General features: G+C 35.8%; 1 protein-coding gene across 4 annotated transcripts in view; it reads left to right on the top strand.

The window, feature by feature from the left end:
- The window catches only part of cyfip1 (cytoplasmic FMR1 interacting protein 1), a 115,241-nt gene that overhangs the window by 14,841 nt on the left and 86,138 nt on the right, over positions 1 to 14,262 (top strand). The window contains exons 1-5 of one of the 4 annotated variants that reach the window (XM_061977563.2): positions 3,371 to 3,469; positions 10,733 to 10,853; positions 10,926 to 11,015; positions 13,126 to 13,203; positions 13,272 to 13,373. In XM_061977563.2, coding sequence (XP_061833547.1) covers positions 10,737 to 10,853; positions 10,926 to 11,015; positions 13,126 to 13,203; positions 13,272 to 13,373 — 387 coding nt within the window. In that variant the 5' untranslated portion in view covers positions 3,371 to 3,469; positions 10,733 to 10,736. Of the gene's footprint in view, positions 1 to 3,370; positions 3,470 to 10,732; positions 10,854 to 10,925; positions 11,016 to 13,125; positions 13,204 to 13,271; positions 13,374 to 14,262 lie in introns of those variants that run through there. The other 3 variants (XM_061977564.2, XM_061977562.2, XM_061977561.2) reach the window with 3 other exon arrangements.

The following is a 14,262-nucleotide window of genomic DNA, read 5'->3' on the forward strand; positions in this document are numbered from 1 at the left end:
ACGGATCGATACAGCGTCCGCATTACTGAAGACGCCGCACCGATCCGCCTGTCGATCTCACGATCCACTTTTCCCTCACTCGTGAACAAGACTCCGAGGTACTTGAACTCCTCCACTTGGGGAAAATATTGCTTATTTTGTGTGTAGATGTCAAACACAACACACAAAATAAGCAATATTTTCCCCAAAAAATATTTCAAAGTGCAAAATTTGATGTGAAGTAATTGGAATATGTCAATTCTTTTTTTGAGCAATGACAGTTTTTAAAGAAAAAAAATCCCACTAAAATTATTGGGGATCCAAAAGGGCCCCACTCATAAACGTATTAAATGTAAGTCATACATTTGAAATAATTTATTAATTTCCACATTTAAATTCTAGATCAACTTCAAATCTATCCTTTGATTATAAATTTGTATTTTATTAGGTTTTTTTTGTTAGTTTTATGCCCTTTTTGTAATGGTAAACACACAAAATATGCAATATTTTCCCCTGAAAATACATCAAAGCGGATTACTTCAATACTTAAATAGGTTAATAATTCACAACAATTGATTTTGATTCTTTTTTTTTTTTTTGACAGAATTAATTTTTATTTTAATCCCACTAAAATATTGGGAACCCAAAAGGGTCCCATTCATTAAAGTATTAAATGTAAGTCATACATTTTTAATTGTTTTTAAATTTTAACACCTAAATCTATAGATCAACTTCAAATCTATCCTTTGATTATATGTTTTTATATTATTAGGTTTTGATTCATTATTATTTTTTTGACAGAATTAATTTTTATTTTAATCCCACTAAAATATTGGGGACCCAAATGGGTCCCATTCATAAAAGTATTAAATTTAGGTCATACATTTTTAATATTTTTTTTTAATTTTAACACTTAAATCTCTAGATCAACTTTAAATCTTTATTTAAATTTTTTATTTTATTAGGTTTTTTTGTTTTATGCCCTTTTTGCCAAAGAAAACATTGCTTTTTGTGGTAAAAACACAACATATGCAATATTTGCCCCCACAATATTTCGAAATGTAATATTTGATGTGAAGTAATTGGAGTCTTGAATAGATCTTAAATAGTTTTTATTTTTATTTTTAGTGGTGATCCAAAAGGGCCCCACTCATAAAAATATTAAATATCCATCCATCCATCTTCTTCCGCTTATCCGAGGTCGGGTCGCGGGGGCAGCAGCTTAAGCAGGGAAGCCCACACTTTCCTCTCCCCAGCCACTTCGTCCAGCTCCTCCCGGGGGATCCCGAGGCGTTCCCAGGCCAGCCGGGAGAGATAGTCTTCCCAACGTGTCCTGGGTCTTCCCCGTGGCCTCCTACCGGTCGGACGTGCCCGAAACACCTTCCTAGGGAGGCGTTCGGGTGGCATCCTGACCAGATGCCCGAACCACCTCATCTGGCTCCTCTCCATGTGGAGGAGCAGCGGCTTTACTTTGAGCTCCCCCCGGATGGCAGAGCTTCTCACCCTATCTCTAAGGGAGAGCCCCGCCACCCGGCGGAAGAAACTCATTTCGGCTGCTTGTACCCGTGATCTTGTCCTTTCGGTCATAACCCAAAGCTCATGACCATAGGTGAGGATGGGAACGTAGATCGACCGGTAAATTGAGAGCTTTGCCTTCCGGCTCAGCTCCTTCTTCACCACAACGGATCGATACAGCGTCCGCATTACTGAAGACGCCGCACCGATCCGCCTGTCGATCTCACGATCCACTCTTCCCTCACTCGTGAACAAGACTCCGAGGTACTTGAACTCCTCCACTTGGGGAAAATATTGCTTATTTTGTGTGTAGATGTCAAACACAACACACAAAATAAGCAATATTTTCCCCAAAAAATATTTCAAAGTGCAAAATTTGATGTGAAGTAATTGGAATATGTCAATTCTTTTTTTGAGCAATGACAGTTTTTAAAGAAAAAAAAATCCCACTAAAATTATTGGGGATCCAAAAGGGCCCCACTCATAAACGTATTAAATGTAAGTCATACATTTGAAATAATTTATTAATTTCCACATTTAAATTCTAGATCAACTTCAAATCTATCCTTTGATTATAAATTTGTATTTTATTAATTTTTTTTTGTTAGTTTTATGCCCTTTTTGTAATGGTAAACACACAAAATATGCAATATTTTCCCCTGAAAATACATCAAAGAGGATTACTTCAATACTTAAATAGGTTAATAATTCACAACAATTGATTTTGATTCTTTTTTTTTTTTTTGACAGAATTCATTTTTATTTTAATCCCACTAAAATATTGGGAACCCAAAAGGGTCCCATTCATTAAAGTATTAAATGTAAGTCATACATTTTTAATTGTTTTTAAATTTTAACACCTAAATCTATAGATCAACTTCAAATCTATCCTTTGATTATATGTTTTTATATTATTAGGTTTTGATTCATTATTATTTTTTTGACAGAATTAATTTTTATTTTAATCCCACTAAAATATTGGGGACCCAAATGGGTCCCATTCATAAAAGTATTAAATTTAGGTCATACATTTTTAATATTTTTTTTAATTTTAACACTTAAATCTCTAGATCAACTTTAAATCTTTATTTAAAATCTTTATTTTATTAGTTTTTTTTGTTTTATGCCCTTTTTGCCAAAGAAAACATTGCTTTTTGTGGTAAAAACACAACATATGCAATATTTGCCCCCACAATATTTCAAAATGTAATATTTGATGTGAAGTAATTGGAGTCTTGAATAGATCTTAAATAGTTTTTATTTTTATTTTTATTGGGGATCCAAAAGGGCCCCACTCATAAAAATATTAAATATGTAAGTCATATTTTATTTATTTTGTTTTTTTACTTTCAACATTTAAATCTCTAGATCAACTTCAAATCTATCCATTGATTATCAGTTTTATTAGTTTTTTGTTTGTTTTATGCCCTTTTTGATGAAGAAAAAAAATAGTTTTTTATACGGCTAACACACAAAATATGCAATATTTTCCTCAAAAAATGTGTCAAAGTTAAATATTTGATGTGAAGTAATGGGAGACTTAATTATGTCAATCATTCCTAACATTGATTTTGATTTATTATTTTTGAGCAATGACAGTTCAAAAGAAGAAAATCTTTGTGTTATTAGTCAACATTATAACTTTTTCTTGTTACTTTTCACCTTTTATTCCACTTTTTAATGTTTAAAAAAAAAAGAACTTTGAGTAGTCTGGGTCATCCGGTTCATGGCCAGGCTGGAGTCTATCCCAGCGGACTTTTCCAGATGGTGTAGTTTGTGTGACGTGTGCAGACGTGAGTTGTGGCAGCGCTGCTGTGATGTCACAAAGACACCGTGAGGTATATTGCCTTCGTGCTTTTGTGCTTGGCACTGCCCACCTCACCGCAAGTAAGCCTCTTAGCAGAGTGAGCGCTCGTCTCTTTTTATCCCAGGAGACACTTTGAGACGGTGAGGTGTGAAGAAGAAGAAGAAGCAGGTTATTTCCTCTTTTTCTTCATGGAACCAACACTTGACTGCACTAACTTTTTTTCTCCTCCGCCCGAATGCAGCTGAGATAGGCTCCAGCACCCCCCCGCCACCCCAAAAGGGACAAGCGGTAGAAAATGGATGAATGGATGTCTTTAAAAGTCTTTAAATCTTCCCTCATTTTATTTTGAAATATTTGCACTGAGTGTTGTTGGATTTGCAAAAACGTCTGAAGTGTGGTTTTGGTTGGTTTTAGAATTATTTGGCACAGTACTTAAGTAACTTGCCTCATTTGGAGTAATGGGCGATACGGCTGAAAACTGTATCACAATATCAGTATTTTGTATCGATAATCATTGATATTTTTTATGAGGACCAGGAGAAAAATATAAATGTCAACATTTTTATTATTAGGAAGTAATACACAGTATTTCCTTTGGAGAGTGGACTTTTCAATAGTTTCATGGATAAATGTTTAGATATAGCTATTAAATAATGCTAGTTATCAACTAATGCTAGGTATAAGCTAATGTGAGTTATCAACTATAATCTAATGCAAAATATAGCTTCAGTAGACAACAGGGACTAACGTTTATTGATAATTGGCCCTCTTTCTGGGGCAAACCAGGCTTGCTGATGAGAGACGGCCTTCACCCTAACCAGGAAGGCGCCATCATCCTGTCTAAAAACATAGACTACTGTTTAAGTCACACTTGACTAACTACACTAGAGCAAGCCCGGTCACAGGCAATTACAGAGCCTGCTAGTCCGGGTGAGGAGTCAGTTAAGATAGAACTAGCCAGCGCCAGGCTGGATAATCCCTGTACGCATAGCAATTCTCTTAGAATAATACACAACTCACATAATGTTTTTTCTGTTGTGACTGATATAATGTTAGCTATAAGCTAATGTTAGCTATTAAATAATGCTAGTTATCAACTAATGCTAGCTATTAGGTAATGAGTTATTAACTATAATCTACTGCAAAATATAAGATAATGTTAGCTATAAGCTAATGCTAGCTATTAAATAATGCTAGTTATCAACTAATGCTAGCTATAAGGTAATGAGTTATTAACTATAATCTACTGCAAAATATAAGATAATGTTAGCTATAAGCTAATGCTAGCTATTAAATAATGCTAGTTATCAACTAATGCTAGCTATTAGGTAATGAGTTATTAACTATAATCTACTACAAAATATAAGAATGTTAGCTATAAGCTAATGCTAGCTATTAAGTAATGCTAGTTATCAACTAATGCTAGCTATTAGGTAATGAGTTATTAACTATAATCTACTGCAAAATATAAGATAATGTTAGCTATAAGCTAATGCTAGCTATTAAATAATGCTAGTTATCAACTAATGCTAGCTATTAGGTAATGAGTTATTAACTATAATCTACTGCAAAATATAAGATAATGTTAGCTATAAGCTAATGCTAGCTATTAGATAATGTTAGTTATGAACTAATGCCAGCTGTTAGCTAATGTGAGTTATTAACTATAATCTAATGCAAAATATAAGCTAATGTTAGCTATAAGCTAATGCTAGCTATTAAATAATGCTAGTTATCAACTAATGCTAGCTATTAGGTAATGAGTTATTAACTATAATCTACTGCAAAATATAAGATAATGTTAGCTATAAGCTAATGCTAGCTATTAGATAATGTTAGTTATCAACTAATGCTAGCTATTAGGTAATGAGTTATTAACTATAATCTACTGCAAAATATAAGATAATGTTAGCTATAAGCTAATGCTAGCTATTAAATAATGCTGGTTATCAACTAATGCTAGCTATTAGGTAATGAGTTATTAACTATAATCTACTGCAAAATATAAGATAATGTTAGCTATAAGCTAATGCTAGCTATTAAATAATGCTAGTTATCAACTAATGCTAGCTATTAGGTAATGAGTTATTAACTATAATCTACTGAAAAATATAAGATCATGTTAGCTATAAGCTAATGCTAGCTATTAAATAATGCTAGTTATCAACTAATGCTAGCTATTAGGTAATGAGTTATTAACTATAATCTACTGCAAAATATAAGATAATGTTAGTTATAAGCTAATGCTAGCTATTAAATAATGCTAGTTATCAACTAATGCTAGCTATTAGATAATGAGTTATTAACTATAATCTACTGCAAAATATAAGATAATGTTAGCTATAAGCTAATGCTAGCTATTAGGTAATGAGTTATTAACTATAATCTACTGCAAAATATAAGATAATGTTAGCTATAAGCTAATGCTAGCTATTAAATAATGCTAGTTATCAACTAATGCCAGCTATTAGGTAATGAGTTATTAACTATAATCTACTGCAAAATATAAGATAATGTTAGCTATAATCTAATGCTAGCTATTAAATAATGCTAGTTATCAACTAATGCTAGCTATTAGGTAATGAGTTATTAACTATAATCTACTGCAAAATATAAGATAATGTTAGCTATAAGCTAATGCTAGCTATTAGATAATGTTAGTTATGAACTAATGCCAGCTGTTAGCTAATGTGAGTTGTTAACTATAATCTAATGCAAAATATAAGCTAATGTTAGCTATAAGCTAATGCTAGCTATTAAATAATGCTAGTTATCAACAAATGCTAGCTATTGGCTAATGTGAGCTATTAGTTAATGCTAGCTATAAACTAATTTTAGCTATAAACTAATGCTAGCTATTAGCTAATGCTAGCTATTAATGTTCGCAATAAGCTAATGCTAGATATTAACTAATGCTAGCTATCTACTAATGCTAGCTATTAGCTAATTTGAGCTATTAACTAATTCTATCCATCCATCCATCTACTTTATAAGCTAATTCTAGCAATAAACTAATGCTAGTTATCAACAAATGCTAGCTATTGGCTAATGTGAACTATTAGTTAATGTTAGCTAAAAGCTAATTCTGGCTATAAACAACATTTTGCTATAAACTAACGCTAGCTATTAATGTTCGCAATAAGCTAATGCTAGATATTAACTAATGTTAGCTATCAACTAATGCTAGCTAATTTGAGCTATTAACTAATTATAGTGTAAGCTAATTCTAGCTATAAACTAATGCTAGCTATTAACTAATGCTAAAAATAAGCTAATGTCAGATATTGACTAATGACCCGATTTTATTTTGAAATCTTGGCGTTGTGTTGTTGGATTGGCAAAAACATCTGATGTGTTGTTATAGTTGGTTTTAGATGTATTTGTTCTCAAAGAAGTGCATGTAAATATAAATAGTCTGTTCCAGGGTCAAACTGCTGCCAAGCTAAATCCTCTATTACCTGTATGGTAATCTTCTTAACTGTCATTCACGTGTTAAAAGAAGTGAAACTAAACCGGACCTTGGTGGGGTTTTTTTTTTAGATGGTTTTAACGATCATGCAAGTGTAAAAATAAGTTTTGCAGCAGATAAGTGAAGAAGTCATGTTTGTTCAACAGCAGGCTGTGAGGAGAGAAGGAGCGCTTGATTTGCCCACCCTAACTAACCCACCTATGGCACAGTACTTGTAACCTTGTCTCATTGGAGTATTGAAGTCTGTATCATGATATCAATGTTTTGTATCGATAATTATTTATATTTTTTATTGAGCAGCAGCAGAACAGTATAAATGTCAACATTTTTATTTTGAAATGTAACTTCCTGTGATGGTAATCAAGGCAGCCAGGAAATGTCAACAAAAGCGTGCACAACAAAATAGTCAAATGACATTGAAGATTTTAGAAATAAGGAATATGTAAGAAATGCTTCTTAAAGTGTAAAAAAAAATAGTGCAAAGTGTGAAAATGGGAACATAGAGACACCTGAGAACTATTTTAAGCAGGTTTAGTGGCAGGAAGTTACAGCTGTGCTCTAAAGGGTGAGCTAAGGTGGTGTGGTATTAGCAGTCTTGCCTTGCATCATATACAGACCACATTGGTCTGACTAAGGTCCCTTTGGAAAAAACTATTAGCTATAGCTATTATTAAGGCACATTTTTTTTTACCTCATTTTGCAACCGTTTACCTCAGAGTCATAGCGGTAGAAAATGGCTGGATGGATGGACATACAGTATGCTAAAATTAGTTAGGTTGCTAAGTTTGCAAACGTTTGCTCCAGAGTCATATAACTTGGTATGTGACACATGCTAACTGTTAGCATGCTAACTTTTTTTTTACTCATTTTGCAGCCATTTACCGCAGAGTCATATAACTTGGTATGTGACACATGCTAACTGTTAGCATGCTAACTTTTTCAACCGTTTACCCCAGAGTCATATAACTTAAGTGCTAAGGGTTAGCATGCTAACTTTTTTTTTACTCATTTTGCAACCGTTTACCCCAGAGTCATATAACTTAGGTGACATGTGTTAAGGGTTAGCATGCTAACTTTTTTTTTTTACTCATTTTGCAACCATTTACCGCAGTCATATAACTTGGTATTTGACAAATGCTAACTGTTAGCATGCTAACTTTTTTTTCCCAGCTCACTTTGCAACATTTTACCCCAGAGCAACGTTCCCTCTAAGGTGCACGCCTGTGCAATTGTGCACTGCTCAAGCGTCCTCTGCGCACGGCAAATCTATGCCACGCACAAAATCTAATAAAAAATAGGCGCATAACAATTTTCAACACGACACGGACATGCCAGAGAAAACAGTTTTCGTCATCACTGTTCAAATATTGTAACGTCTGTCGAGACACTTTGAGGTCATGAATTCCATCCATCACTTTACTGAGCAAAACTCTTTATTGTCAGCCATAAACACATCACCAAAACATTAGTAAAAAAATGATATCAAGCAAAACTGGTCATTTTCTGCAGTACAGACCAGACCAAAAGCAACTTTGTTATATCAACAGCAGCCGCTCGCTCTTTCTCACTTGCACCAACACATGCACATATGGCACCAGTGATGCGTTTACAGCCACACAAAAAGTCGGACAACTCCAACACCACACATAAAGTGCCATTCCAGGTCGTTACACTATGATTTACCAATCAAATGTGTGCTTATTCTAGTGTCATTTATTAGGAATCTTCATTTATAAATATTAATCATGAAATGCTGTTAGTATATTAAATAAATACTAATAAAAATATATTTTTTACAAACAGAAAGTTGCAGGAATGTACACATGATCCCCTGCTTACATCTCATTGTGCAACATGTGAATGTTTTAATGGGAACTAAATGCAATGTCTGAAAGGGACATACTGGCCAACCCTCCCGGATTTTCCGGTAGACTCCCGAAATTCGGCGCCTCTCCTGAAAACCTCCCGGGACAAATTATCTCCCGAAAATCTCCCGAAATTCAGGCGGACTCAGGTCCGCCTGCCCAATCACGTTATAACTGTAGAATGATGGAGGGCGACTTCTTGGTTTCTTATGTGGGTTTATTGTTAGGCAGTTTCATTAACGTCCTCCCAGCGCGGTAACAACACACAACAACAGCAGTCACATTTTCGTCTACCGTAAAGCAGTTCGTCTGCCGTAAACAGCAATGTTTTGACACTCTTAAACAGGACAATACTGCCATCTAGTGCATTTGATGAAAGCACTTTTGTGCGTGCCACACAGCAATGCATCATCAGAGAGGGTGTTCAGCATGGTTAGAAAAATAGTGACAGAGAATAGAACAAGGATGGACAATTCAACCCTTAACTCAACAAGTATATGTGTAAATAAATGAACACTGAAATTCAAGTATTTCTTTTTTTATATATATATATATATATATATATATATATATACATATATATATATATATATATATATATATATATATATATGTATATATATATATATATATATATATAATAATAAAATAAATATATATTTATAGCTAGAATTCACTGAAAGTCAAGTATTTCTTATATATACATATATATATATATATATATATATATATATATACATATGTGTATATATATATATATATATATATATATATATATATATATATATATATATATATATATATATATATATATACATACATATGTATACATATATATACATATATATATACCGTATTTTCCGCACCATAAGGCGCCCTGGGTTATAAGCCGCGCCTTCAATGAACGGCATATTTCAAAACTTTGTCCACCTATAAGCCGCCCCGTGTTGTAAGCCGCATCTAACTGCGCTAAAGGAATGTCAAAAAAACAGTCAAATAGGTCAGTCAAACTTTAATAATATATTAAAAACCAGCGTGATGTGGGCGCGCATGCAATCGTATATCAACATGGACGAAGCTGCGTGAAAAAAGACACCCGGCCTCTTCGCGTAAACTTAAACTTACCTTAACCACTCGCTCATCTTTTCTTCATCCATCCCTTCGAGTTAGCTTTTATGATGACGCCGGCTGGAAAGGTCTCTTTTGGCAAGGTCTTCCTTTTGAATATCACCATGGGTGGAAGTTTCTGGCCATTAGCATGGCAAGCTAGAACCACAGTGAAGGATGACTTCTCATTCCCTGTGGTGCGAATATTCACCGTACGTGCCTCCCGTTGTATCCACAGTGCGGTTCACAGGAATATCAGTTGCTGTGAAATAGTAATCCGTGTGCGGATGGAGAGATTGCGTCTTTTCATGAACCGGATCCCTGTCGTTTAGTAGGAGCCATTTTGTGGTCTTTACAGATGTAAACACACAAAGGAAATGAAACGTACGTAATATCCGCGCGCTTTTTCTTCTTCTACGCGGGCGGGTGGTTGCTTACAGTAGAAGAAGAAGCGCTTCCTGTTCTATGGGGGCGGGTGCTTACCTTGGCGGTTGCTTGCGTAGAAGAAGAAGCGCTTCCTGTTCTACCGGGAAAAAAGATGGCGGCTGTTTACCGTAGTTACGAGACCGAAACTTTATGAAAATGAATCTTAATATTTATCCATATATAAAGCGCACCGGGTTATAAGGCGCACTGTCAGCTTTTGAGAAAATTTGTGGTTTTTAGGTGCGCCTTATAGTGCGGAAAATACGGTACATATATGTGTGTGTGTGTATATATATATATATATATATATATATATATATATATATATATATACATATATGTTTATATATATATATATATATATATATGTGTATATATATATATATATATATATATATACACATATATATATACATATATGTTTATATATATATATATATATATATATGAAATACTTGACTTAGTGAATTCTAGCTGTAAATATACTCCTCCCCTCTTAACCACGCCCCCAACCCTTTAACTTGGTATGTGACACTATTCAAGATGGCGTCTTATGTTTTGCAGCAGCATGACGTCCCCCGTCACCTTAGAGGATGCTCTGTCCAACGTGGACCTGCTGGAGGAGCTGCCGCTGCCGGACCAGCAGCCGTGCATCGAGCCCCTGCCCTCCTCCGTCATGTACCAGGTGGGTGGTAGACGTGCTAGATACGTCATGTCCCGTGGGTCACACCGTCTTGTCCGCCATTCTCCCCCGCAGCCCAACTTCAACACCAACTTTGAGGACCGCAACGCCTTCGTGACGGGCATCGCCAGATACATCGAGCAGGCCACCGTCCACTCCAGCATGGTGACCCACTTCTCCTTCTTCAACCTTTCAGCTAGAGTGGACTTCTATAGTGTGTCCTTGCAGCAGCTTCTCCATAGTTTCTTGGATAAATGTTTAGACATTATTTCAACGTCCTCTGCTGTCATTGTGGACTCATTCTGCTTCAGCACGGTGCGGACGATGCTAGCTTTTAGCTAATGTGAGCTATTAACTATAAGCCAATGCTAACTATTAATTAATGCTAGTTATCAACTAATGCTAGCTATTAGCTAATGTGAGTTATTAACTATAATCTAATTCAAAATATAAGCTAATGTTAGCTTTTAGCTAATATGAGCTATTAACTATATTCTAATGCAAAATATAAGCTAATGTTAGCTATAAGCTAATGCTAGCTATTAAATAATGCTAGTTATCAACAATACTAGCTATTAGCTAATGTGAGTTGTTAACTGTAATCTAATGCAAGCTATGTTAGTTGTGAGCTAATGCTAGTTATAAGCTGCTAGTTATTGGCACATGTGAGCTATTAGTTAATGTTAGCTATAAGGTAATGCTCGCTATAAATTAGTTTTAGCTATAAACTAATGCTAGCTTTAAGCTAATGCTAGCTATTAAATAATGTTAGTTATCATCTAATACTAGCTATTAGCTAATGTGAGTTATTAACTATAATCTAATGCAAGCTATAAGGTAATGTTAGCTGTGAGCTAATGCTAGCTATTAAAAATGCTAGTTATAAACTAATGCTAGTTATTGGCTAATGTGAGCTATAAGTTAATGTTAGCTGTAAGCTAATGCTCGTTATAAACTAATTTTAGCTATAAATTAATGTTAGCTATGAGCTAATGCTAGCTATTAAATAATGTTAGTTATCAACTAATACTAGCTATTAGCTAATGTGAGTTATTAACTATAATCTAATGCAAAATATAAGATAATGTTAGCTTTTAATTAATGTGAGCTATTAACTATATTCTAATGCAAAATATAAGCTAATGCTAGCTATTAAATCATGCTAGTTATCAACTAATAGTAGCTATTAGCTAATGTGAGTTATTAACTGTAATCTAATGCAAAATATAAGCTAATGTTAGCTTTTAGCTAATATGAGCTATTAACTATATTCTAATGCAAAATATAAGCTAATGCTAGCTATTAAATAATGCTAGTTATCAACTAGTACTAGCTATTAGCTAATGTGAGTTATTAACTAATCTAATGCAAGCTATAAGGTAATGTTAGCTGTGAGCTAATGCTAGTTATAAGCTGCTAGTTATTGGCTAATGTGAGCTATTAGTTAATGTTAGCTATATCAATCAATGTTTATTTACGGTATATAGCCCTAAATCACAAGTGTCTCAAAGGGCTGCACAAGCCACAACGACATCCTCGGTACAGAGCCCACATAAGGGCAAGGAAAAACTCACCCCAGTGGGACGTCGATGTGAATGACTATGAGAAACCTTGGAGAGGACCGCATATGTGGGTAACAAATTCTGGCCTTAAGCTAATTCTAGCTATAAACTAATGCTATCTATAAGTTAATGCTAGTTATCAACAAATGTTAGCTTTTGGCTAATGTTAGCCAAAAGCTAATGCTGTCTATAAACTAATTTTAGCTGTAAACTAATGCTAGCTATTAATATTCGCAATAAGCTAATGCTAGATATTAACTAATGTTGGCTATCAACTAATTTGAGCTATTAGCTAATTTGAGCTATTAACTAATGCTAGCTATAAGCTAATGCTAGCTTTAAACTAATGATAGCTATAAGCTAATGCTGGCTATTAACAAATGCTAATAAGTAATGCTAGCAAAAAGCAAATGCCAGATATTGACTAATGCTAGCTATCAAATAATTTGAGCTATTGACTAATTCTAGCTATAAACTAATGCTAGCTATAAGCTAATGCTAGCTATAAGCTAATGCTAGCTATTAACAAATGTTAACAACTAATGCTAGCAATAAGCTAATGCCAGATATTGACTAATGCTAGCTATCAAATAATTCTAGCTTGTTGGGCAACTCCCGATTCGATTAGATTCAAAACGATTCCCGATTCAAAGTCAACACAGCTGCAGGGTTTGTAGTGGTGTTCCTAATGAAGTGACCATGTGTGCTGATAGAATGAGATGTTGGAGAAGGGCCAGGAGTACGCCATCATGCTCTACACCTGGAGGAGCTGCTCACGTGCAATACCGCAGGTAAACACTGGTCTTTTTGCGTCCTCGCCCGGCACTTCCTCACCTCTGTGCTCGCTCGCCCGCTGCAGGTGAAATGCAACGAGCAGCCCAACAGGGTGGAGATCTACGAGAAGACGGTGGAGGTGCTGGAGCCCGAAGTCACCAAGCTGATGAACTTCATGTACTTCCAGGTAGGAGGCTGGTCTCTAGTCCACCCTCCAAAGTAGGAGGGTGGCTGGTCTCTAGTCCACCCTCAAAGTAGGAGGCTGGCTGGTCTCTAGTCCACCCTCAAAGTAGGAGGTTGGCCTCCCAGCCTCCTAGTCCGCCCTCAAAGTAGGAGGCTGGCCTTTAGTCCACCCTCAAAATAGGAGACTGGCTGGTCTCTAGTCCACCCTCAAAGTAGGAGGCTGGCTGGTCTCTAGTCCACCCTCAAAGTAGGAGGCTGGCTGGTCTCTAGTCCACCCTCAAAGTAGGAGGCTGGCTGGTCTCTCGTCCACCCTCAAAGTAGGAGGCTGGTCTCTATTCCACCCTCAAAGTAGAAGGCTGGTCTTTAGTCCACCCTCAAAGTAGGAGGGTGGCTGGTCTCTAGTCCACCCTCAAAGTAGGAGGGTGGCTGGTCTCTCGTCCACCTTCAAAGTAGGAGGCTGGTCTCTCGTCCACCTTCAAAGTAGGAGGGTGGCTGGTCTCTAGTCCACCCTCAAAGTAGGAGGCTGGCTGGTCTCTATTCCACCCTCAAAGTAGGAGGCTGGTCTCTCGTCCACCTTCAAAGTAGGAGGCTGGTCTCTATTCCACCCTCAAAGTAGGAGGCTGGTCTCTAGTCCACCCTCAAAGTAGACTTAGACTAGACTTAGACTTAGACTACACTTTGACTTTATTTTTATTGTCATTCAAATTTGAACTTTACAGTATCGATAAGAACGACATTTTGTTGCATTAGCTCATGGTAGTGCAGGAGGCTGGCCTCTAGTCCACCCTCAAAGTAGGAGGCTGGCCTCTAGTCCACCCTCAAAGTAGGAGGCTGGCTGGTCTCTAGTCCACCCTCAAAGTAGGAGGCTGGCTGGTCTCTCGTCCACCCTCAAA

Source organism: Nerophis lumbriciformis, linkage group LG18 (assembly GCF_033978685.3).
Source record: "Nerophis lumbriciformis linkage group LG18, RoL_Nlum_v2.1, whole genome shotgun sequence".
NCBI classification, from domain to species: domain Eukaryota; kingdom Metazoa; phylum Chordata; class Actinopteri; order Syngnathiformes; family Syngnathidae; genus Nerophis; species Nerophis lumbriciformis.